The sequence below is a fragment of the Lupinus angustifolius genome, chromosome LG12 (genome assembly GCF_001865875.1).
Source record: "Lupinus angustifolius cultivar Tanjil chromosome LG12, LupAngTanjil_v1.0, whole genome shotgun sequence".
Classification (NCBI taxonomy): Eukaryota; Viridiplantae; Streptophyta; class Magnoliopsida; order Fabales; family Fabaceae; genus Lupinus; species Lupinus angustifolius.
In genome coordinates this window covers 8,537,268-8,560,257 of record NC_032020.1, presented here as the reverse complement: position 1 = coordinate 8,560,257, position 22,990 = coordinate 8,537,268, and the positions used below count along the sequence as shown (strand labels likewise).

Below are 22,990 nucleotides of genomic sequence, written 5' to 3'. Positions count from 1 at the left end.
TGAATCAAATCTCTCAATTATAGAGGTGGACTATGAGAGTAGGAATGTTGTAATTGAATGTGATTTTCATTGAATAATATATGTTCCCGGACAATGAATTTGACAACAATGTATATATAGAGGAAAAAAGAAAATAAAAATAATCCATTTTTCTGTGATCAATGTTGGTTATATTATTGGCACTTACTCATCTCTACAGATTGCATCCTCAGAATGACATGCACCATTTGACTCTTTTGATACATCTTCTACACCTATATTGCTGACATCACTGGAGTTGTTCAACTTCACATCACATTTCCATGCATTCCTCCTCAACCATGGTCGATGTATTTTCGGATTATTCCATTTCTGCTGTCTAAAGTACGTTGCTCCTAAGTCACACGAGTCACCCTTCAATCGTTTAGATGTGTGTTCATTTTCTTCCGATGGAAGGTTCATGTCGTCAGGGTTGGCACCAGTTGTCCTGAGAATCGTATCATCTGAGGAACAAATACTTGGACCACTGGTATCACTCTGTCTAACTTCAGCAATCTGATCAATTGACATAGCATTAGCAGCATTAGAAGGGCGGAAGTTTTTCTCATCACGCGGGTACGAGGGTAATGGAGGAAATGAGTTGAAAGTCATGCCAGGTGCAATGACCCAACTCTCTGTGATTTCAGCATGAGGTGTTCCGTATTGCTGGACAACAGACAACGGCATTCCATACATGACAGGCAAACCAGAGTTAAATTTCTCCTTTGGATGAACAATGACTGAATCGGAGGAACATCCTGTATGGCATGCATTTTGTGAAGAAGGAACACCCGAGTTCAGTGGAGCAGGTAATGAACCTACTGGAACTGGAAACCCTGGTGGAACATCCTCCTGAGTGCTTCGGCTTCCATGAATAGAGCCAATAACTGTATTTGGAAATGAATTCGTTTCTGCTGGTTGATCCCATCGGCTTTTGCGCTTACGTTGTTTTGTCCCTTTCTTTTCAATACCATCCTGAGATAGCGGAGAGCAGCCTTCCTGGGGAACATCGCCTACTGAAGTTGTCACAGGCATTGACTGGTGAACACGATCTATTGCTTCTGTTGGTCTTAAATCCTGCTCATGCTGATGGTTGTGTGATGCTGAAAATCTGTTAGAGTAGATGCTTCTGCGAGATTCCACCCTATTACCATCCCTGTCCATATGGTGTTTTCTGACAGGCCTAGGAAACCATCTGTCTCGGAAACTTCGGGCAATTTGATGGACCTACATATCCAAAAAAATGAAAAACTCAAAGCCTTACCCTAAAAATGGATACTCGGATTTGAAATAGTCTTCACATCATACTTTTAGAGGGTAACATGACAAAGCAAGATAACATAAGACATACCTGTTTGTCTTCATGCTCTGTCAAAGACAGCATTGATTCCCTAAAGCTGAACAAAAAAACAATTATTAGTAAAGAAATAAAAGCATAGAGAAGCAGAATAATTTCATCAAAGATATATGGAAGAAAATAGTGTGTTCTGCTAAGTTAATTTCTACAGCTCCCTTCAAGTGAAAGAAGTGCAAACAATTGTGGGGGTAAATGAAAAACTTAAGACCAATCAAGATTTAAGATAAACAAACTTAGGAAGTACAGAAAATTTTCAGTTCATTCCAATAACAGTCAATAAAATGAAACAAAATCCATTGATGTGCACCGAGAAAAGCATCCATCCTAATAGGAAGAATACATCTGCGATTGACATTCTTTTAATATAACAACATTCAAGCACGGCAGGAACAGCATATTTTTTACAAACGGCCAAAACATGCCATATTAATGTTTGCTTACTCTTACAAGTATTGTATTTGTAAAATATCAAAAATTGATTCGTAAAAGATTCAAAACCTCCCAGTTGGTAATATCATAAAGTCATCATACTTCAAATAAACGTAAGATACTAAATATAAGGGTAAGCAACAGCAAACCCTTTCAGTTATTCCACAATCAAGGCCAAATGACCATAAATCATCTACTCCATCCCCCCTGGAAAATGTTGATGTAGCATATTTCATGTTTCTAAACACAACTCTTCTATTTTGTAGCTTAGCTCAAATTAGAAAGTTATAAATTACCCATTTCTAGGCAACCAAGCTTTCTATAAGTTAACAAATTTTCTTATAATTGCCTCAGCGAACATACAACAAAAGCCAAGCCTTAATCCCACAAGGCGGGGTCGGCTATGCCTAAAGAACACAAGGAAATGAAATAAAAGTTGAAAAATTCTGACCTCTCCATTCCATGACAAGGGGCCCCACTATTGATATGCTCAAATGTCAATATGTTGCCTGATATTAGGTACTCTATAACCTGCAACAGAAAATTCATTAAGCATGTGTACTGTATTCTCTTAATACACTTTAATAAAGAGAGAACAAAGAATGAACAGCAACATACCCAGTCATATAAATGCAGTGAATTCAACACAAATTTAATCAAAGGATTACTCTCGTTAAGCAAGAAAAATATCATCATGTCATGATAAATATTGTTTCCAAGTGCTCACCAAACCCTCCCTATTTTAGTATCATGAGGAAAGCACGCACACACACACTCCTTTAGATGAAAACACATTAATCAAGGGTCTATAAAATTAGAAGGAAAGTTACACTGCTGTGCGCTTTCCTCCTTTTAAAAAACCAAGGAAAAATGCCTTATTTTCTTCTATATATTCTGACCTCAAAACTATAGTGAATCCAAACAATTGAACCCTATTATACAATTATACTGTAAGGATAGAAAACAAGCCGACGATTGAAATTCACAACATAGGGTCTACAATTTCAGTTTACAGCAGACAAAATTATTTAATGACAATTCACTGCATGCGGAAATTTAAGATAATGGATTGGAGCATAAATCAGAATGTAGACAATAAACAACTAAAATATGAGTAATTTTCCATCTAAGAACCTTAAGAAGCTTTCGTAGTATTGGAATCTTTTTGAAGTCCTGCCTGTACTGCTTCAATATTTTGTGTAACATCTGTAAACCTGAAAGGAAAAGTTATAGTTTTCTTCAGACATAGCCAAAGGTGTGACGACGAGTTCACACATTCCAAATATAAGGGTAGAAATTGCATTGCATAAAGCACGCAATATTACCATTTTTGTTAATTATATCATTCAGCACTGTTCTAGATTTTGTTTTCAGAAGGGCGTCAAGGATCATGGAAAGATCTCGATTGCTGCAAGCAAAGTTCAAAACTTCATTTACAAAGTATTTCTATGTCCATTAAGTACGAATAAGCCTAATACATGAGAAAAATGAAAAACAGTAAACTAATGAAGAAATAAAAAAGGCAAGAAATAGAAGACCTCTGAATTGCTTCACCATTGCTCCTATCACCTGATGCCACAGTGAGAAGCAAAAGTTTCAAGTAGCCTTTGGTGGCATCCTGTTACAAGAGGGACAGGTCAAACGGTGAAAACTGAACCATAAAACTGGCCTGGTAGCCAAGCTAAAGGCATTTCGGAGCAAATAGCAAAATTAAAGAAAGCCAGAAAGACAATACATGGGAAGGCACATTAACTATATCTCATAATCTACATCTTTCAGCGAGGTACAGGAGATTGTCATTTGGCGTGCTACATATTGTCTTTAAAAAATATAAAACTTAAAATAAAACTAAAAGGGTGGCTCAATGCACGAGGCTCCCGCCACCATGTGGGGTCTGGGGAGGGTAGATGTAGCAAAGAAGTTGTTTTCAGGATTTGAACACATGGTCGTCGGGTTACAAGGCAAGCAAGCTTACCATTCGTCGAGGATCACTCAATAAGAACTGCAAATAAGACCATTTTTTAAAATAAATATGATATTATCTGATATAGTATTGGACAAATCTGTTTTTTCTGTTTGCCCTATCTATGCTAGTTTATCTTATCTACTATTCTTTTAAACTATTATATTAATCTAGCTGGAGTTCTCGCATTTCTCCAGTTATGTGCTGCGTATAATTTGAACTCTTCCAACGGTGACATGGATCAGCATACAAATTAAGATGATTGATTATGGAACGCAAGGTCATTGCTTTTATAGAAACCTTGTGTATGAAAGTCATTTTCAAGAAAAGGGGGTTTAAATAGAAACCTGCCACATGACGGGAACTTCCTATCTGGAAGCTATTTTCCAGAAAAAGGGGTTTAAGATAAGGAGCACATAGTAAGTGCAAATCAGTAGGATTTACGAGCAGTTATGTGGAGGACATTATGTATTTTCATTTTAAATATATTGTATGATAGTAGACAATGTATTAGGTGTGTAATCTGGGCAGATATTCTCTGCAGGAGTTCCTGAAACTCTAGGATAGCAGTCATTGTCGTATTGTATCATAGCAGGAAATTTCACTGAGATGACAAGTTTATTGTTGTATTGTCTGTAATTCATGTGTTTATTAATAAAATTATTCAGTTTAAGTCCGGTGTTCTATCAATTATCGACTATTTTTATTTCATTTCCAATTCTATCCGCACGTCAATTAACAAAGATGGAAGGAAATATGTGAATGACTATGACAAAACAGGGAAAGTAGCCCTCTTTTTGTGTCTTTTTTTAGTTTATATTTTGGATTGGAGTTGGTTGGCTCCTATTTTTTGTTTATAGTAAGAGTTCAATTCTCTGCTATTGAATATACTTGACAATAAATTTTGTAATAATGGTTGGATACTGGGTCGACCAACTTTGCCAAATGCTACTAATATATAATCTTGGTAGACAAATGTATAGATATTTATTTTATTTTTTTATAATAATAAATGTATAGTCAAACGCGTAACTGTAAACATCATTTTCATATCCACATTTTTATACAAATAACTATTTCTATAGAACATATACCTGTTTTTGTTTTTATGTATTAATATTTCATCCACTAATATATTTAATTTTTTAAATGTTTTTTACTATTTTTTATAAAAAAATAGTTTTAAACACCACCAACAACAACAACAACCAAACCTTAACTCCACTAGGTGGGGCAAACATCTAAAATAAATTAGACCCAACAAATACTGGTCTCTATGATACTTTACTATTCAACAAACATAAATTTAAATAGTATAGCAGTAGAAGTTAATGTCCCTTGCATTGTTACATGACAGAACCAATTTTCTGTGGGAAAGAACACTAGAACACATGCATACACCAGCCTCCAAATAAATGCACCTATTTAAATATCATTTTCCATAATAAATTACTTACTTTTCTTTTGCTTACGCCCCCATCTCCATCCAGCAACTCATTAAGTTTCTCCTGAACTGCAGGTAATGAAAAGGTTTATCCATTATTACAAGTTTTTATTATGCAATAACCACGCTACCAAAATAAATTAGGATAACCAACCTGCTTCAAACCGGCCATTGGGAGTTCCTTGGCCGACATTTTTGGGTTTGATAGATGACACCTGGGATTGGTTGGCTGTCCTAGCTTTGAGGCCATCTAGAGGATGAGCACAAATCTTACCCTTTTTAACAGAACCACTTGGTTTAGGAGCCTTCACACGCATATGTGATTCCCTATTACTACCAGTAGAGTTCGGTAGCAATTTGCTGCCAGTTGTAGGGAAAGTAGACTCTAATTGTTGAGTGTGGGACTTATTGTCTGCAAGCTCTGATTCCATTGCATATCCTGGTTGCACATCAGGCAAGGCTTTGTCTGTCATATCCTCCATTTGTTGAGATATTTCTTGTGCTCGAACAGAAGACATGTCCTTTGAGTCTTTCATTTGTGATGGTCTGTACAAAAGCGAAACAGCCGAGGTAGGATTCATACAAATCTCCTTGTCTGGAGTACCATCTACATCTAAAAAAGTTGTAAACTTGTTCAATACATACCTGTCTTTTAACATGTGCCTAGCAGACTGTGCTGCCATACTGTTCTTTATTTCACCGCCTTTAGTAACCATCACAGGTTCTGGAAATTCTTCATCTGAATCACCTTGAACTATCACTTCTTCATCAAGTGGATTACCACCTATATAACCTCGACAGTTGGGAGAACCACAATAACATTTTTTGGCAGCAGCCCCAAAAACCCTTACATAGTTGTAATCAAATGTCAATTCTTCATCCTAGAGAAGGTCACGGAAAGATCAGGTTGGCAAAGAATAATATACTTACACATGCTGACAACTGAGAAAAAAAATTAACCATGACCTCCAAGTCTTTCCACAGTGGCAACAGAAGACCTCTTTCCCCTCTACCCCCAAAAATAAATCTACTTCACTACTACTCTCTTTGGAATTAAAGACATCATATAGTGTCTAAATATGTTTCATTAACTAAAATGTTCACAAAGAATTCAGGGTTACCAAGAATTTGACATAGAACTGTAAAAATTGTTAATCTACAACTTGATTCTACAAGCGAAAGGATAAAAGTTCAAAAACCATCAATAATCCAGACTTTTGTTCAACTAAGCATTTAGCCATTTATATAAATGAGTCTGGCTCAAATGCCCAAACATTTCTATATTTCATCTGAAGTAGAGACTAGAGAGGCACCAAAACCAATTGTTTTCGTATTTTTGGTCTGAAAACAAGCAAACAGATTAACTTTTTTCTCGTATAGTTAATATTTAATGATCTTACTTAAATACATAACACATGCACACAGGAAAATAAATTGAAGTTAGTGTGTCATAAACTTCAAATAACAATCAATTTGAAACAGAACACAGAAAGTTTCACAACACAAAAATACAAGATCTAGTGGAATTAAACAAGAAATATAGACATGAAAGTAATACATGGAGGCTGCAGGCATACCTGTTTGATGTTCTTCACTGCAAAAAGTCCAATACAGATTTCCCCATTCACCATCCACTGTTCAAGAAAAGTAAGGAACATGAGGTCAAATGATGTAAGAGAACAGAACAATCCTGGATTTCATGGTCCAGTCACTAGTGTATACAAAATGTCACTAAGGATATGGTCTAGAAAAGCATACATTCACATTCCATACTATAAGCACGATAATGGACATATAACTACATATTAATAATTTAATATGCATGCAATAAGTAAATTTGCTGAAAATATAAAAGCTAGAGCCAAAATACAGCTCCAAATAAAAATGTCACAAAAATAAGCTTCTCAATTATCATCATAAATTACCACCACAAAAAGGTAATAATCACCTTTTCTGTCCGACAATTAGGATCACAACTATGATTAATGAAACGCCCCAAGTTTCCTTTTGCACTTGCATCTATCACCTGAAAATAAAGAATGTTGTAAAGATAGCAAAGTAAAGAGGAGAGAAATAGAAGAAATTGTATTCTGTATTTTATTGAAATGAAATCTAAAGTTACAGCAGGAGAGCCAAGTCCTATTTATAAGAAAACACAGAAGGAGAAATTACTAACAAGCTAACTGATTTGGTTAGCTTGATTGGTTACAACTAATTAATCATTTTAACAACTTAACCTCAAGTATTCTCTAATCAACATCAATGCCGAAGTAGAGTAATTGCCATAAACATGATAATAAACAACAAACAATGACAAAAAAATCTTGCTGAAACAACCAGACAAGGACGCCATTTTCATTAGCATGCTCAGAATAATTATAATGCAAATAGCAATAAGTGGAAGTAAAGACATGTGGCGAAACAAACCTAAATCTGCTAGGTTCGTCTAAATCCACCACGCAACTGGAAAGTGAAGGGATTTAATGCAAAAGAATCATGTTCCCAGAATTTTATGAAAAAACACTTGCTTCTTTTATTTGTTTTTCTTTTGTAGGAAGGGGGAGAGAATGAGAGGATTTCCATTGCATATGCCATACGGGATGCATTAAAGGCAAATCAAAACTACAACTATAAACTATTTAATATTGATGCAATTAATCATGTTACAACTTACATGACACACTATCAAGCACAAATTTAGATAGTACTTAACACAGGTAAAAACATCAAATTAAAGATTTTTTCTTTTATAGAAAACAAATGAAGTTGTTTCCATTAAAGCATGCATAAATAGTTCAAAGTCATACCTCACTGCCATCTAAGGTCATAAAATAGAAATGCCTATGACCCCTCAATGCATACTCCCTTTGCCGTGCCTCATAAGCATGCATATTAAGCACCTGTGTTTGGACCATAAATTAGATATCATGTACATAAAGGTCAATGATGTGAACAAGCTATGGATCACCTATGCATACATAAATATATATATCGCAACAAAGCCCCAAGGAAAATAACAGTGCCAATGCAAATTCTATACGACATAACATAATCCAATAAATACAGAATCTAATCTGCTTGAAATAATACTCCCTTTTCCTTCCTTAACAAGAAAGTAAGTTGGTTAAGATCTACTCGTTAAACCTAGCTACAGCCGTATGCCATCAGGTTGAGAGGATCTATGAGGATCAAAGCATCCTGGCTGGATGCTTCAATCCTATTATGGTTATGTTTTAAAAATAAATAAAAATCTGTGTTGTCCATAGTTGAAGCCTGATAGTCTCTCACATGCACAACTGCATTAGAGATAAATATAATATACTTAGGCTACTGCTTAGTTAATGGCTTAATGATTTTTCATGGCTCGTCACGGCTATTCAATTCACAATTCTAGCTGCAAAGAACTAGGTAAAACTTTCTCCTTCGTATCTTTGATGCATATTGACCTGTTCAACTCAAACTGAATTGGCCAACTACTCACTTATTGATAAATAGTTAAATACACCAATTGTTTAGCAACAATAAGTCAGATAATATATTATATTTAACTAATATAATATCTTGGGGGAAAGAAAGATATGGAGAAGAAGAAAAATGCAACTGGAATGGTTCATGACTTCATTAAAGGTAATGCTAATTCTTTTCTTGCATCTCCTAAATTTCAGCTTATGTATACAACCAAACCACAAACATGATTGCAAAATTGAGGTTCATCCTCCAATGTCTGTATTTCATATATCATGAAAAATAATATTAAGCATCCATAGAGATAATAAAATTAAATAGCAAGATAAGTATTGTCCAAGTTACCTCTCCAACATATTCAATCAGAAACTGGCCTTCAGCTATATCCTCTAGTGCCTTTAGTCCATAACCTTTTTTCCCGCATTTAAACCAATCCAGGCTGGCATACTCACGCTTTTGGAACTGAAATCAAACATTTGGACTACCATCATGACCTTTGGCAAAAAGGACTGCTAGAATATTTGTAGAATAGAAATTGTTTATAAACCTGCTGATTGGAACAACGATCCCCGCATGGGCAGGTTCCTTGCACACATTCAATGTTAAGTATCCGGTTTAGACATGCATCCCCACAACCCAACTTGCCTTCTCGAGGTGGCTTGCAATGGCAGACCATTACCTGGCATGAAGAGCGAATTTGCAAATTCCAAAAGCTTAATTAAAGTGTGAATAAAAAAAATTCAGTGACTGATGTGGAGAGTTAAAGGAGAAAGACATATATGTAGCAAATGGACTGATGGTATGCAAAGCTCTTAAATCATACAATCCGTCATGATTAATATTATCAATAATTTATCAAATACTCTGCAGAGAACTCCCACTATAAACTAGATACAATTACAAAAGAGTTCAAATAAGATTTATGCACATGTAGGGGTGGGCACAGCTTAGTTCAGTTCAGTATCAAAACAAACTGAGATAGAAATGTGATTTGGTTCTTACAAATCAACTGTTTCATTTTTTCTGAGAAAAACCAAACTGCATGAAACTACTTCATTGGGTTAAGTTAAATGGTTTTATATGTTAATCTGTTATGCAAAACAAGATCAAAAGTCTTCTATCAAGTTGCAGTGCTGCTTAGAAGCCCTCATCAAGTTCGTTGCCACCTATTAGAGAATAGTGTAGAATGTAATAAGGGTAGGTGTTAGTTACTTTTGTATAAAGTTAGGTTAGACTTTGTGATAGATTGTTGTTCAAGCTATCCAGTCTAACTAACTATAAATACCTAAATAGTAAATACCCCTTCCCTCACATTATGTAACTAATTAATAACATTTGAAAGAAATTACATTATTTTCTCTCTTCTATCTCTCTGTTTCTCTCCGTTTCTCTCCTTACACTGCCTAGCCCTCTTCCTCTATTGTTCAAGAAGAATCCCATAGATGCAATGACAATGGTGTTTTTGTCTAGAGGTTTGAGGAGCTCGCAAGGCTGAATCAAGAAGTCGTGGATCACAAGTAGAGCGAGATTGAGATGCTCAAGATGTCAATTTGCCACAAAATCAGAAGAAAAGGAAAATCGAAGGATAGCACAAACTGCAAAGAATTCATAATTTAAAGAATTGGAGATGCTCGCCATTTCAAATGCAAAGATACAAAAATGAGGATAACTTGGTGTCGATACAGAGATGCAGAGACTTGGGGCTTAGGGTTCCCAAAATGTGAATTTGATTTCTAAAACTAGTGTTTTGTGATTTCACCCAAAAAAATATTATTTAATATTATATTTCAGTTTGGTAACCAAATTGGATTAGAAAATGGTTTAGCGAACCACTTTTAAGAAACGAAACCGGTTCAGTTACTGAACTGTTTGAAAAAATCCAGTCCTTTGTGGTGCAATTCAGTTCGGTTCACAGATTGGTTGGGTGCATATCCTTTTCTTGCACACCCTATGCTCTCCGTACTGCTGAGCACGGATTCAGATGGACTGCCATGATCATATTTCAGATTGTTTTCGGAAAAGTTATTAGGGAAAGTCGAGAGAAAGGAGAACAATGAATCCTCCTGGAATTAAACAAAATGCATACGTACACAAGAAAGAAAGAACATCAGCTCATCATAGCTCTCAGTCCCTCTCCCTTTGCAAGTCAGAGAAGGAAACAGCATGGCCAGTTTTCACATTATAATGATTATTGTAGTACATATATGCTACTACAAGATCACATGTAAACTAAAAAATATGCAACTAAATCAAATAATGTAATGTGATCACCATATGTAACAAGTAAAAACTAGAATAATTTAGGACCTCATCAATAGTCTGAGTTATCTGGCTACGATGCAGAAACTCATTGGTGAAGATACGGGAAAAAGTTGACTCCTGGGAAACTGAAAAGGCATAAGGCAAAGTACACATCAGTGAATACGGAAGACTAAATGGCATTTTAAAAACAACCTAGCTTCAAGCATAAATTTTGTTTAAAAAATCCAGCAGGTATCAAATACCCGATGGCTGTCGATATTCCAATTGCTTATAATTTTTGGAGTCTTCATAAGCATCTTCTTCATCTGATATTCCCAACTCAAAATTAATCTCTGCATTTGACATTTCCTGGGGGATAGCGCAATCAGCAAAGTCTTTATCACCGTTGTCATTACATGTCCTTTCAAAGAAAAACACACATGACAAGATGAGTCATCAAAAGAAACTGGCAATAATAAAGACAAGGTATTTGCCTGGTGTACCTTATTTATGTACAGACCTAAGAAAGGATTGAAAATTTGAAATGATTAATTTAAAAATAAAATAACACCAATACAATGAAAAAAATGCAAATAAAACTCAGATAATGACTGCATATATTTCTAAACTAACCCTAACATGTTTATATCATGTTTTGCATCTCCACTTCTGTTCATGAAGACATGAATTATAGAAAAATGATGAGTGATATGAATGAAACATGATATACCAGGTGCCATTTGTTTCATTAATTAAGTCTGCAAGCACAGCTGGAATACGTCGCCATTTGTGACAATCATCGCAACGCACCCATGCATTACGTGGTGATAGCTGCTCTCCCAAACCAACACCAGGTACCACGTCCAAATTAGATACATTGATTGACACTATGTTTTCACCGGCATTAACTTCTCCAACAGCATCCAAATTGTGATTTTCAACAATGTTTTCTTCTGTGACATCAAAGAAATAATATTTGATATTTGAGTGGTCAAACTGTATAATGATTGATGAACATATAAGACTGGGAAATAAACTAGCTAACTAAAATTTTGATAATATGGAAGACATGATCTGTCAAAGAAGAATAAAAAATGCCAAGAAAAACATCACATTACAATGCACTCTATCTGAAAAAATAAAACACTACCTGTGCGTGGGGGATCTTCCAATTCACACTTAACTTTAGACGAAAGACTTTTTCGCTTGACTCCACTCTTCTTAGTTGACTGTTTTTGCTTCTCATTGCATCTATAAGTAGTCTTTTTCTTGCACGTTGAGTCAGAAGTTTTAGATTTGGTCTTGCTAACTTCGCTTGGTAAAAGACTTTTAGGAAGTTTATGGCCTGAAGATCTTCCAGACGATAGTAAATTCTCAGAAGCCGGGGACTCTGAAAACACATTGTCAACGGATGGATTGCAAGTTGTCTTATCTTCCATCTTAACCTTCAAAGCCTCAGTGGAGTCTTTGAGTTCAATCTCTCCAGAAACAGGCAATGGTTCTGTGGACAATTCTTTACAGCTTACAGATTTCCTTGAAGCATTTATCTCAGTGGAAGTAGGCAATTCTGAAGAGCAAACAGCATCACTGAAATTCTTCTTACGTCTACGATTCTTAGCTCTATTATTCCTTGGAAGACCTTGTGATCCGTCTTCAGGTATACAATCCTTTGAACGGATAAGCTTGTCTTTCTTCTTCCCTCTCTTGGTGATGTTAACATCCAAAATAGAATTGAACTCTCTAGAGGAACCTAAAATAGCATGATGTAAATCTTCTTGATGTCCTACTCCAACCTGGTCTTCCGGAATTGTATCAATAACTTCTGAATCCGGTGAAGTTCCAGGATCCATACCCTTATTATTGATTGGCTCAATCAATGCTTCAACCTCTATCTGTGGAGGAACCATAAGACATGAATCATCTGCATCCCCATCTGATTTCTCCGTTATTGTGGTACCTTCTAAGTGGTTGTTTATAGTTTGTGCATTTAGAACAATAGCATCAGTGTCCAGCTCATTTTTGAAAGTTTCTAACTTGCCTAAAGCGCCCACTTCAGAAATATTACCTTCGGCATTGTTGGCTAGTTTCTGTGAACCCGAACCAGACCCCAAGTGGGAAGAAGAAGCTGAGCCATCAAAAGCCTCAGGAATCAAAACATGTGAGCGACTTAAATCAATTTCTTTCCCAAACTTGACCTTCAACCGAACACGAGTAGTTGAAGCAGAACACTTCTGCACTGAATTCAATGAGCTAGAACTTGCACCATTTTTAATCACTTTGCTGCTTTGACGTTTTCTTCTAGCCTTGCCCAATTCTTGGCTGATGGCTTCACTGACCTCAACCTCATTATCTTGCTCAAAATAATGTGCAACGTTCCCAAGCAATCCCCACGTAGAGGAACGAGCTGGTTTTGAGATACAACTTCTTTTCTTTCTAGCAGCCTCTGACATAACATCCATACACCCACCTGGATGTGTCACATTGGCATTGTTCTTGCATTTTCTAGAAGCGTTTTTGGATTGTGTCTTGCGGCCAAGTTTTGTACTTCGACTATTCCTTTGAGAAGGCAACCGTGTTCTTTCAGCAGTACAATCAACTTCAACAACATCTGCCTGTTCAGGATTGTTGACAGCATTAGTATTGATGTGAACATTATCACCATTGTTAAGCAGATCGGGCATTTCCTTTGAAGAGCTGCTAGTGACTAAAATAACGGAGGGCTGGCCTGTCTCAGGATAAAGTGGTTTTCTAAAGGTACAGTTGGTAGTTTGCTCTGTGGGACAGTTCTTCAATTCATGTAAACTATCTTCTTCAATTTGACATAAACTATTCTCTATTTCACTCCCCTGACCAAAAAGGGTAGGCTCACAAGGTGAATCAACTACAGGTGAACTCCCTAAGGAGACTGTTGTGAAGTGTTGGTGCTTCATTGCATATGAATCAATGAAGTTGTTTTCTATGTCAACAAAAGCTTTAACCTTTTCTTCACTATTGCAATCCTCGACATCTTTCTGATCGTGTTGCTGATCACCTGCACTCTGTACTTCTGTATATAATGCACGTGAAGGCACTTCCATAAATTGTGAGGGAGAAATCTGATTGCAGGCATTGGCTTCCCTCCCACCAAAATCACCATTTTGCTGGTTGCAATCAGCTAGCAAGTGAGTAATGGGTTCTGATTTCAAGGACATTTCAAAATGACTGAAATCAGACACACAATTAGAAGCATCATCAAGTAAACCGGCACCATTGTTTCTCCCTTCCATGACCACTGAATCATCTCCGCCTAAGGCCAACATGTTGCTCTTATCATCCTTATGCTCACCCTGTTGAACACAATCCTCCCGCAAGCCAATCACAGTTACGAACTTTGGTGGAATATCCAAGTTGCCTTCATTTTGAAAATCTCCTTCCGAGCACAACCCACCACTATTTAGACCTGAAACTTCAACATCATCACAATACGTCCCGAATTGATTCTGACAATCGTCTTCTGAGGTATTCTCCAATAGCACCATATCAGCATTTCTACATTCACTGACCAATGCACCCCTGGATCCCTCGGAAACATTAACAAAGCTTGCAGATTCCACATGGCCCTCTCCGGCCGAATCAATACCAGAGAGATCAACATTAGAGTCCAACACATCACAGGCTTCTTTTGAAGCTGACTGCTGCTCGGGAACACACTGCACCGGTAACTCTGAGCACAGGTTCTGCTCAATAACAGACCCACCTACGAGATCATCATCCATAGCCGAATTCCCACACGAGCCCATCCCAATTAACAACAAATCATTCAAAAATCAACCTCACTACCACTAACCCTCACTGCGTGACACACCCTGACAGAATCTCTGATCAATCAATCAAAACTGGGCTTCAAAAAAAAACAAAAAAAACAATATCAATAACCAAATCAATTACAATGTGTCATATCACCCAATATCTTTAAACACAAAACATTAAACACTATATTAATTCAACTAAACCTTCAATTAAATGAAACTAAACAACACTTCCTTCACGAAAAGAAAACCTTAGGAAGCAGCATTATAATGAGACCCTCTGCACAGAAAGAGATATAAACATTAAATTTAAATAAAAAAACCTACTTTGAGAGAAAATAATGAAGATTACATATTACAGATACCTTGCTGCTAATAGATGAAAGAGATTGAAGATTAAGATTTTAGGTTTTTTTTTTTCAACAGTGATATTTTTGAGAAATAAAAATAAAAAATGATTCTTTTCTCTCTGGGTAGAGGAGAGAGAAAGTTGGGTCGCGCGAAGAGGGAAGAGAGAGAAATAGAGAAGAGGTGATGGTTGGTGAATGGTGAAGAAGTTTTGTCAAATAAAAACAAACAAAAAAACCGGTTTAAGAAAGAGCACGAATAAAATGTAGTGTGGTTCGGTTCGACCGGAGTAGGCTTTTTCGGTTGTATTAACCCACCCGGTTTATGCAACCCTTTCCTCTCTTTTGTTCCTCCTAGGACACATGTCATGAAACTGCATTAATTTGGGTATTAATTTTGATTAATTAATTCTGTGAAACTTCTATACTTCTATATCTATATCTTCTTTTTTTATATAAAACTGAAATATGGTATATTTATCATCATCATATAATTTATATCTTCATATTGTGTCCTTAATGTTTTTTAATTCTTATAAAAAATAATACACTCATAGGTAATCACCTCATCACATTAATTACAACAAGTTGAAATTGTATTTCTCACCTTAAATTTGTCATCTATCTATACTATTAATAAAGGGAAAACACAAAATAATTACTCATCATGGTGTAATTTGTGTTTTTCTATTTTGCCATCAATATCTTTTTATTTCTACCAAAAAACCATATAATATTATTTTCTTATTTTATCCTTATTATCTTCTTATTTTAAAAGTGTATTTAAAAAATTGAATATTAGACCAATTGAATAAATTCAATCGTAAATTTAGCACAAAAAATTATATTTGAATTTATAAAATACAAACTATACATTACAAACGATAGGAAAGCGGTTGAAATATGACCTTTTAAAAATATTATATCATTTTTTATCTCATACTACATATTCACATGATAATATCTTAGTCTATTCCCATTAGTCGCTCTATATTGTTTCTATTGAAGTTAAATTAATATAACATAAATACATAAAATAACTCCGACCAAACAATATAAAATGATAAAATTGAATGACTAAATAATATTTTTATGTTCAATCTTATTATCTATACTATTAATAAAGGGAAAACACAAAATAACCACTCATCATGGTGTAATTTGTGTTTTCCTATTTTGCCCTCAATATCTTTTTATTTCTACCAAAAAACCATATAATATTATTTTCTTATTTTATCCTTATTATCTTCTTATTTTAAAAGTGTATTTAAAAAATTGAATATTAGACCAATTGAATAAATTCAACCGTAAAAATTTAACGCGAAAAATTATATTTGAATTTATAAAATACAAACTATGCATTACAAACGATAGGAAAGCGGGTTGACAGACACAACAATGCATGTCAACACGCTAGTTCTAATAAAATGAATTCAAGATAAAAAAACATTCTAGTTCTCCAAAATGAATATATATAAAAATTGAATTTTTAGAACTATAAAATAAGAATGTGAACTAATAATACAAAGTGTCTATTGACATACTGATTGTTCTATAAATCATATATATTATAAGAATGATATGTATTATTTATAAACTAATTATTAATAACTAAATTTTCGTGGAAGTATATATTATTTTATTAATAAATTAAATTAATAAGTAAATTAAATTTTGTATTAAAATAATATGGATGAGAGTATTGATACTATAATTTTTCTATCCATTTTATTTATGGTGAATTGGAAAATAAGGTGAAGCAGCAAATATTCTGTGCAATGCACAAAAAATTACTAAATCAATATAAACATAAAATTAAATGAATTAAATAAAAACTACAGGATAGAATATATTTAAATATAAATAATATGAGTAGATCTAAACTATTATATGTTCATAAAATTAATAGTTAGGATGAGAAATAAATTTAAAAAACATACTCTTCGAGTAAGTGGATTCTCACTCAAATTATATATAAGTAATCTGATGATTCTATTAATACCTTATTTTTACCTACTTTGTTTAATTCATTAATATCCTATAATCAATAATGAATCTCAATGAGATTATATGAAATAGTAATCAGTTAGAATGAGTCAAAAACAATCAATTACTATAGACATTTTTAAAATAATTTTTTATTATGAAATTATTTTCTACAGTCCATATAGTTTTTGTTTAAGGTGAATGCACACAGACTAAAAAATCATTTAGAGGTATTGTATATTGACTAAAGCACGTATATTTATTTCCTAAGAGAGAAGAAAATATAAAATTTAATTAATAAAAATTGATGATAAAATTTGGTGAAATGTAGTGTAAAGCCCACTAGATGATTAAAAAGTCAAAAGTTTAATTTCTTATCCAAAAAGGTAAAAATATAATTGGTAGTACCCAAAAATTAATAGTTTTAAATCAAAATAAAAAATGTTGAAAACAAAAAGGAACATAGGGAGTGAATGGAATACTTTTAAACAAGAGTGGATCAAAATTTAATATAAGAGAATAAAATATTTTTTGGTATAAGGAGATGAATTATTTCATTCAATTATTAAAATAATGACATGTGTTATATTTAGTTATTTTCTACAAAATATTTTTAAAATTGAACAAAACAGTACATATATCATATTTTTACAAACTGGAAGAGATAAGTTATTTTTTGGTACGAGGAGATATTTTATTTTCTTAATATAATTGATGTATATGTTTGTTCTTATCTTTTCCCATATAAATACCAAACAGAATTTTTCATTTTTAATAACTTCAATATTAATATTATAACATGACACGCAATTTGGCATATATATAATTTCTTCATTTTGAATTCTAGAAATGAGATCCAGGATTTTACTTATAGGAGAATATATAGAAGGAAATTTTTTGGTAAGTATATACATAAGGAAATATATGGATCAAGAAAAGATTTCTCATGATAGAGGGGGATAAAATAAGTACAATCTGAATAATCACACCTTAAAATATTGTATTTAAGTCTCAATCTCCACTGTTTATGCAATTAAAATATAGATGAGTGTATATAAAAAATAGCTCCATTACTTTTTTATACATTAATTTTAATTATGTTATTTCCTAATTCATGTTTATTGCTTTAATCAATATATCATATTTAATCTATTATAAAATGAGAGATTTGGTTTTTGACTTAATATTTTTGTTTTTTTCTTAAAGTAGTGTTTTCTTTAAGATCTTTTGATATTCCAATATGTTATTGATTCAAGTGATACATATTTATTTTTACTTAAAGGAATACCTAAATTCAAATTTTGCATATGAAGAAAAGTTTAACTAGAATAATTAACCTTATTAGGGATAGAGGGGGAACTTCCTTGGAGCAGGTGGGGTTGTTGTTTGGAATTAAAAAAAATATTAAAATATTTGTATTTTATTACCTTTGGTTTTCAATTAGATTGAAGTATTTTATAATAGCATTTCATTTACCAACAAGATGTTGGTCTAGTTGTGTAAAGTTTTATTGAATCCTTAGGATAACTAAATTGTCATTCTTAGGAGCGACACTTATTGAGAGGAAAGTCACGTATTCTAAAAGGAATTGATTTCTTATCCAAAAGGTAAGAGAACACTGTTGATAATACCAAAAAAAATAATAGTATTTCATTTATTCTCTTGAAATGCTCTTTATTAAGTTGGATATAATTTCATCTTGTCGTATTTTGCAACTTAAATTTAAAAAATATGGGTGATTATGGTATTAAACCTTTGGATAATTTGTTGAGGAACAAAAGAAAAATAACTGGTTAGCATACAAAGTCTAAAATTTGAAGTAGCAAACACTTATTACTTTAGATGATGCAATGCAAGTGTTCTATTACCCTTAAAAGTTGATTCTCCCAAATATTTCTTGTTGTGTTTAACTTAATTACATCATCCTTATAAAAGTTCATGTCAAGATACGAAATTGAATTAGTTTGAAAGCTTCATATCATTTAATTTTGGTTAAAAATGCAAATATTCCTTTATTTTAACTGATTATTATGGTTGTTCTGTAAATTTGTATTTCTATATTTTTGCTTGGCTATAATGATAACATACATAACATAACATACCCAAACATATGCATAGGCATAGTTAGATCTCACAAATCTAATTTCATCAATCACGAGAAGGTTCATTTATCTTTATAAACATTATATGTTTCAAAACAAATAATTATATATGTTGGTGTATTTTATAGCATATCAAATGCCACAGTTTAATTTGCTATATACATATATCAAATGACGTAGGTTTAGGCGTTGCTTATCACGATTATAAAATTGTAGTCTTTGTTAAAAAAAAAATTTGTTGCTTATATCAATTATAAATGCTGCAATTTTTATTCTTTGTTGCCTTATGTCAAAAAATCATTACTAAAAAAGTAGCACTTTAGACTATCGAAATTACAAAACTATCGTCTATGATAAAGGCAATGATTTTTCCATATTATACCACAGTTTTAAGACATTCCCATATATCACAATGTAGTATGTTTCTTTATATTCCATTGTTACTGATTTAATTTTAATTATAAATTATAGTTAAATATTATTATCCTCTAAATTTTTGATCAAGATTCATCACTGAGTTATGTATGTTTATAATCTAGCACTAGGATGCCAAAAAGATATATATGTAGATGAAAACATATTTTATATTGACATATTTTGTAAATGTCGAAATATATCTACACTTCTATACTTCTATGTTATATATATATATATATATACTTCTTTACAATATATAATATCAAAATATGATACAAATGTTATTATAGTGTAATTTCTACTTTCATATATTGCATTTAACATTTTTTAATTTCTATAAAAAAATCACATATTCATAGGTAACCATCATTAAGACATTGGTTATTCTAATAAAAACAAAAAATTATAATTAAATTATTTCCAATAAAAGATTATTATATAAAATACACCAATTTGACTGATGTTATTGGTCCCCTTTTTGCACCTACATTAGAAATTATAGCGAATGAAGATGTTAAATTATATTATTTGATGTAATTTGATTGGATAAAGACAGAAAGATATAGAGTTTTTAGGGACAAGTGATCTAAGTTCATTATAGACACCATTTGAGTTTATAATGTTAGCTTGTTTTCCTTGCTGGATATCAATTTCATAAAAGAATAAAATTTAAGGTATAATTAGAAAGAAAAATAATTCATAGTATATATTTGTAAAATGCATAAAGTTTATGGTTCTGTGTATTTTTTCCTTTTTTATTCAATAGCCTCTTGAGAATATTATCAACAAGGAGCTTTATATGTATAATATAATGATTCAAAATAATTATTAAGTAATGTATAATATGATTCACATGGATAATTAATGTATAATATGATTATTAGTAAATATTATAAGTTGAATATTAATACACCTTCCTTGTAAGATTTTTGACACACTTAGGATATTATTCATTTATACAATAATAATAAATAGCATATTAACAATACAAGAAACTCTTACACCGTCTAGTCATATATTATTTTCTCATGTATTATAAATATGACGAGTAAAATATATTATATAGCAATTGTAGTTTGTGTCCCAAAGATATAAATAAGTCACTAAAATTGTGAGATGTAAAATGTTTGTATATAAGTTCAAACTAGTTGCACAATTCTCCATTTATTCTTATTATCAAAAACTTTGCCTATAAAAAAGTAGTTGGGGTTAATGTAAAAAGTATGAATATGGGTAGCTTATAGATTTTAAGCCGATTTTTTTTTAAATCATTTCCAAATAATCAATTATTTTTTATCACACATTTAAATTTCTATTAGTTTGGTTGATTATCTATCATGAGAATTCACTTCAACCTTTTCAAAGTTTTAAGTGATTCTTCATATAATTATGGACAAGATTGGATGTGGTTCAATAAGAGAACCATAATTAAGGAGAGATTGGATGTGATCAAATATGAAATTTTGGATAAAGATATCATAATTATAATGATTATGATTTTTCTAATTAATTATTCAAAATTGAGTAAGAAATATTATATCTAAAATGTTTGTGATTTGATTCAACTTAGGTAGATTTTGTGAATGTCATATATGATAATACACAATAGTATACAATAGTTAATAGAGATAATGAAGAAAAGAAATCTACCTTTCATATCAGAACCACAAGAAAATAAATCTAACTTTCAAGCCTACAACAATCAATAAATCAAGAATCCAAGAAATCGAGAAAATGAAGAAATAAAAAATTCAAGAATTCAAGGGTTCAAGAAAACAAGAATTCAAGAAATAAAAAAATTAAGCATACAATATATGGAGAAATTTAGAAATAAAGAAATCAACAAATCAGGAAAGGAAGAATTCAAGAAAAAAAATAATTCAATAATTAAAGAAATAAATAATTCAACAAAATCAACAAATCAAAAAAATCAAAAATTCATGAAATGAATAAATAAGTCAATATAATCAAACATTATCACACCATTGCTCACAATACTATATCATAGGGATGGCAACAGGTGGAATAGGTGCTAATAGTGTTTTTGGTACTTATAAGTAGACTATTTGCAAGTACTCGTGCATGTAACATATATGTGCTAGTATCCAATGAGCACAGACAAATTATCATATGTGTAAATATTCATCATTTATATTACATGTTTTTAAACCTTGAATTTAACAATTATCACATACATATAATTCCCATAATAATCATTCAAACATTATAATTCAAGAGTAAACATGATATTTGCATATATAAATATAACATAAATCGGTATAAGAAATATTGTTGTACTTAATCCAAACAAACAATTGATTAAGTACAAGCTTTCTTAATACCCAAGACAACTTCAAACTCGTGAGGGAGTTTGGAGGTCCAGATGCATATTCGGACACAACTGTGTCACGATGTTTTCTCTCTCACCTGAGTGTGTCGGGTCACAAGGTTCTCTGTTTGCAGGTGAGCTTACTTGATCCGATCTCCTCTCGAACTCTTCATTACGCCAAAATCTCGTTAATTAGTTAACTGACGATAATTATTATACTTATGAAATAACTTTTTACGCGAAGATAAAACTTTCAATTTAAAATGAATTTAATTGCTTTCGTCCATCCGATTCAAGGTTGAATATCCTTGAATCATCATTTGTCATTGAAAGTCTTAAAAACAAATAACACTATTTAAAGTAAGGTTTTCAATAAAACTTATACCGGAATTATGTCGTAATCCGTGGATATACACCAGGCTAGTTCCCAGGAAAGAGAGGTGGGTCGTAAAGACACCCTTAAATACCAAGTCTTTCCTTAGACAGAACCTTTCTAGACATGTATTCCCACTTCATTACATTTTTCCGATAATTCATAAATCTTATTTTTTTTTGTAAATAAAACGTTTTTACTAAAACTAACCTTTTAAAATAAGATCATTAAGCTAGACTTATCATTTTTAAAGTAAGTCAATTTAAACAGAATCAATACTTTTTAAGTAAATCTTACCATTTTAAAGTAAGTTCACTTAACTAAGATTCAACACTTTTAAATCATTTTACCATCTAAGACTTCATAACACTTTAAGTTTATAAAGTCAAGACTTTTAGGTAAATCTCATTATTTCAAGTATACTACTACAATAAATTTTCATGAACATCTTAACACCTTCTAATTTTTTGGAAAAAACCTCAAGGGTTAGTAAGTGTTAATTTCATAGTCATGAAAAAGAATGACTCTTAATTTAATATTTTACACTAAACATCTTTTAGTTATCCTTACCACTTTAAAGTAAATTAACTAAAATAAATACAACACAAATTTTCATGAACATCTTAACACCTCCTAATTTGTTAGAAAAAATCTCAAGGGTTAGTAAGTGTTAATTCCATAGTCATGAAAATAAATCCTAAGGTAAGACTTTCTACTACTTTAATATCTAA

At 32.3% G+C, this 22,990-nt stretch overlaps 1 protein-coding gene across 9 annotated transcripts; it reads right to left on the bottom strand.

The window, feature by feature from the left end:
* Positions 46-15,242, bottom strand: LOC109362403 (histone-lysine N-methyltransferase ASHH2-like). Of its 9 annotated transcripts, XM_019608168.1 has the most exons (21): positions 15,071-15,241; positions 14,910-14,985; positions 12,068-14,792; positions 11,648-11,870; positions 11,181-11,338; positions 10,984-11,063; positions 9,224-9,355; positions 9,022-9,138; positions 8,019-8,111; positions 7,160-7,237; positions 6,789-6,845; positions 5,857-6,092; positions 5,366-5,757; positions 5,225-5,280; positions 3,343-3,422; positions 3,130-3,212; positions 2,939-3,018; positions 2,256-2,335; positions 1,370-1,415; positions 920-1,245; positions 46-886 (listed from the first exon to the last, which is right to left on the bottom strand). In XM_019608168.1, the coding sequence occupies exons 3-21, from the start codon at positions 14,694-14,696 to the stop codon at positions 184-186; spliced, it is 5,649 nt and encodes a 1,882-aa protein (XP_019463713.1). In that variant the 5' UTR covers positions 14,697-14,792; positions 14,910-14,985; positions 15,071-15,241; the 3' UTR covers positions 46-183. The 9 variants fall into 9 exon arrangements, with proteins under 9 accessions (XP_019463713.1, XP_019463712.1, XP_019463714.1 ...); XM_019608167.1 differs by having other exon boundaries at positions 46-1,245; XM_019608169.1 differs by having other exon boundaries at positions 46-1,245; positions 5,366-6,092; positions 12,068-13,631; positions 13,896-14,792.

Bases quoted from the DNA above. Each gene is read 5' to 3' on its own strand.
- LOC109362403 (XM_019608162.1), bottom strand. From the start codon at position 14,696: ATGGGCTCGTGTGGGAATTCGGCTATGGATGATGATCTCGTAGGTGGG. The intron at 3,423-5,224 runs GTAAGTAATTTA...CTCTTGTAACAG, and splicing joins GGGGCGTAAGCAAAAGAAAA to GATGCCACCAAAGGCTACTT. The intron at 3,019-3,129 runs GTAATATTGCGT...TTTTCCTTTCAG, and splicing joins TGATATAATTAACAAAAATG to GTTTACAGATGTTACACAAA.